At 41.7% G+C, this 1,866-nt stretch overlaps 1 protein-coding gene across 9 annotated transcripts in view; it reads right to left on the bottom strand.

The window, feature by feature from the left end:
* Nucleotides 1-1,866, bottom strand: part of RABGAP1 (RAB GTPase activating protein 1) — a 134,718-nt gene that overhangs the window by 28,524 nt on the left and 104,328 nt on the right. For all 9 annotated transcript variants that reach the window (XM_023533085.1, XM_023533087.1, XM_023533086.1 and 6 more), the window contains 2 exons: nucleotides 909-1,034; nucleotides 183-326 (listed from right to left, as the gene is read on the bottom strand). In XM_023533085.1, the coding sequence (XP_023388853.1) occupies nucleotides 183-326; nucleotides 909-1,034 (270 nt within the window). The remainder of the gene's footprint in view (nucleotides 1-182; nucleotides 327-908; nucleotides 1,035-1,866) is intronic.

Here is a 1,866-nt window from a genome sequence, read left to right on the forward strand (position 1 = left end):
TTTTTAGCAGGGAGCACCTTTAATAAAATGTGATCCTTAGCTTCCGCCCAAAGAAGAGTCGCTTAAACCTGGATTTTCCAGCACTGAAATAAAATAACTGAGAGGAAAAAATTCTGTTCCGACAGCTGACCCAGGACAGACACTGCGACCACACGCAAAGTGCTGTGGCCTCAGATACGTACCTCACATAAGAGCAGGTCAATGATATGGAAGACCATGTAGAGAGGGAATTTTGCGGTGAAAAGCGTAAGAAACCACTGGGAGGCATACATGTGTGCTTCAAGGCTTATATCCAGGAAGTGGTTGTACAGGTCGGGAATGTATTCCTGAAATAGCAAACTAATTAGTTTTACGTACATATGCAGCTGTTCAGCTCGTACTCAGGAGGCTCGTAAATCTGACAGAAATAGGGCAAAAAAGACACATACTTGTGTTTTTCTAAAAACCTCCAAAGTGCTCAGAAGACTTATTTGGTATTAAACTGGCACTCAGCTCTCTTTTTCAGTCCACAAACCAGCTCTAAAGAGGAATCCCCAAAATGGTGACAAATATTTGGAAAGACAGTTTTTCTTTCCAAGTTATGAAATGTTTGGGAAAGTTTGTTTCGCTTTTGTTATGAGTAAGCGAACCAGCCGGCTTCAGAGCCGTGGAGAATATTTCTTCATTGAGTTTGCTGTGCTAAAGGACCCTACAAAGTCATCTGATATTTTGAGTATTTATGAGACTGAAAACCCAGCTCAAATCCATGAGGCTCACACTTTATTAACCTTGGCATCATCATCACATAGTGAGCAATAAAAAACAAACAAATAAATAAACATCCCATCTTTAACCCTAGATGGTTTAGGCAATCAATCGATCCACTTTTCCTCCATCCAGCATGAGATTCCCCACCCCCATTTTTTTACCTGCATAAGGCGCTCCAACTGGTAAAATTTGCAATGCAAATCTTCAAAGTTTTGCTTGAAAAGTTCCCTGAGACCATAGTCAAACATGATCTTTACCAGAACACTGAATGCCTGTTCTTCGGGCATCTGTAACAGACAGGGAACGGGGAGAGAAAAAAAAAAAATCGCAAAACATATACAGAAGTTTTATCCATATATTAGATTCATCCTGCTACTCTCTTACCGGACACCAGGAAATGTAGCAGTAGGCAGTAACTCAGGCCCGTGGCTGTATTTTATAACACTCATTCAACGATTTAACGATTTAACCGAGAACTATTTAACGAGGCCTACTCTGTCAGACACTGCTCCTGTGCTTGCTCAAGGAGGCCCTGAACGACCATCACACAACGATTGCAACAGAAATTAGGAAGAAAGATGAGAAAAACCCAAGTCTGCCTGGGGGACAGAGGGGCTCTGCGGGCAGGACAGAACTGTGTAGGAGGAGGCCAAGTGTAGGTTTCATTTTCCCCAAATCATGAGACCCCCATTAAACCGTTTTACCTCCTTAGCTGCTATTTCATTTTCGTAAAAATGCTTTTCTCCCTCATTGTCGTCAAGAATGTGGCTAGTCACAGAAGAACCTCACATATTAGTCTAAGACTTGCAGTAATGCTGAAAAGTTACTGCAGTTAACGCTTGCTTCACTTCTATTCACTCGTCAAATAATACCTACATCTTCTATAGCTTTATGGGAAAGTATTACCCTGAGGACCTGGCAAAAATATCTAGTTTGCAAGATAGAAAAAAAGCACTGAAAATGTTATTTAAGGCTTTGTTTGACTGCAGCAAGCCTTCGAAATGTCAAGAAGGTGGGCGGGCTTCTGTGGAACAAGACGGAGGTGGGCTGAGCACAGAAACTACGGGGAATAAAGCGGAGCTAAAAAGCAAAGCGGATTGAGTAAAAAATGAGAAAAGC

Source organism: Pteropus vampyrus, unplaced genomic scaffold (assembly GCF_000151845.1).
Source record: "Pteropus vampyrus isolate Shadow unplaced genomic scaffold, Pvam_2.0 Scaffold95, whole genome shotgun sequence".
Lineage (NCBI taxonomy): Eukaryota > Metazoa > Chordata > Mammalia > Chiroptera > Pteropodidae > Pteropus > Pteropus vampyrus.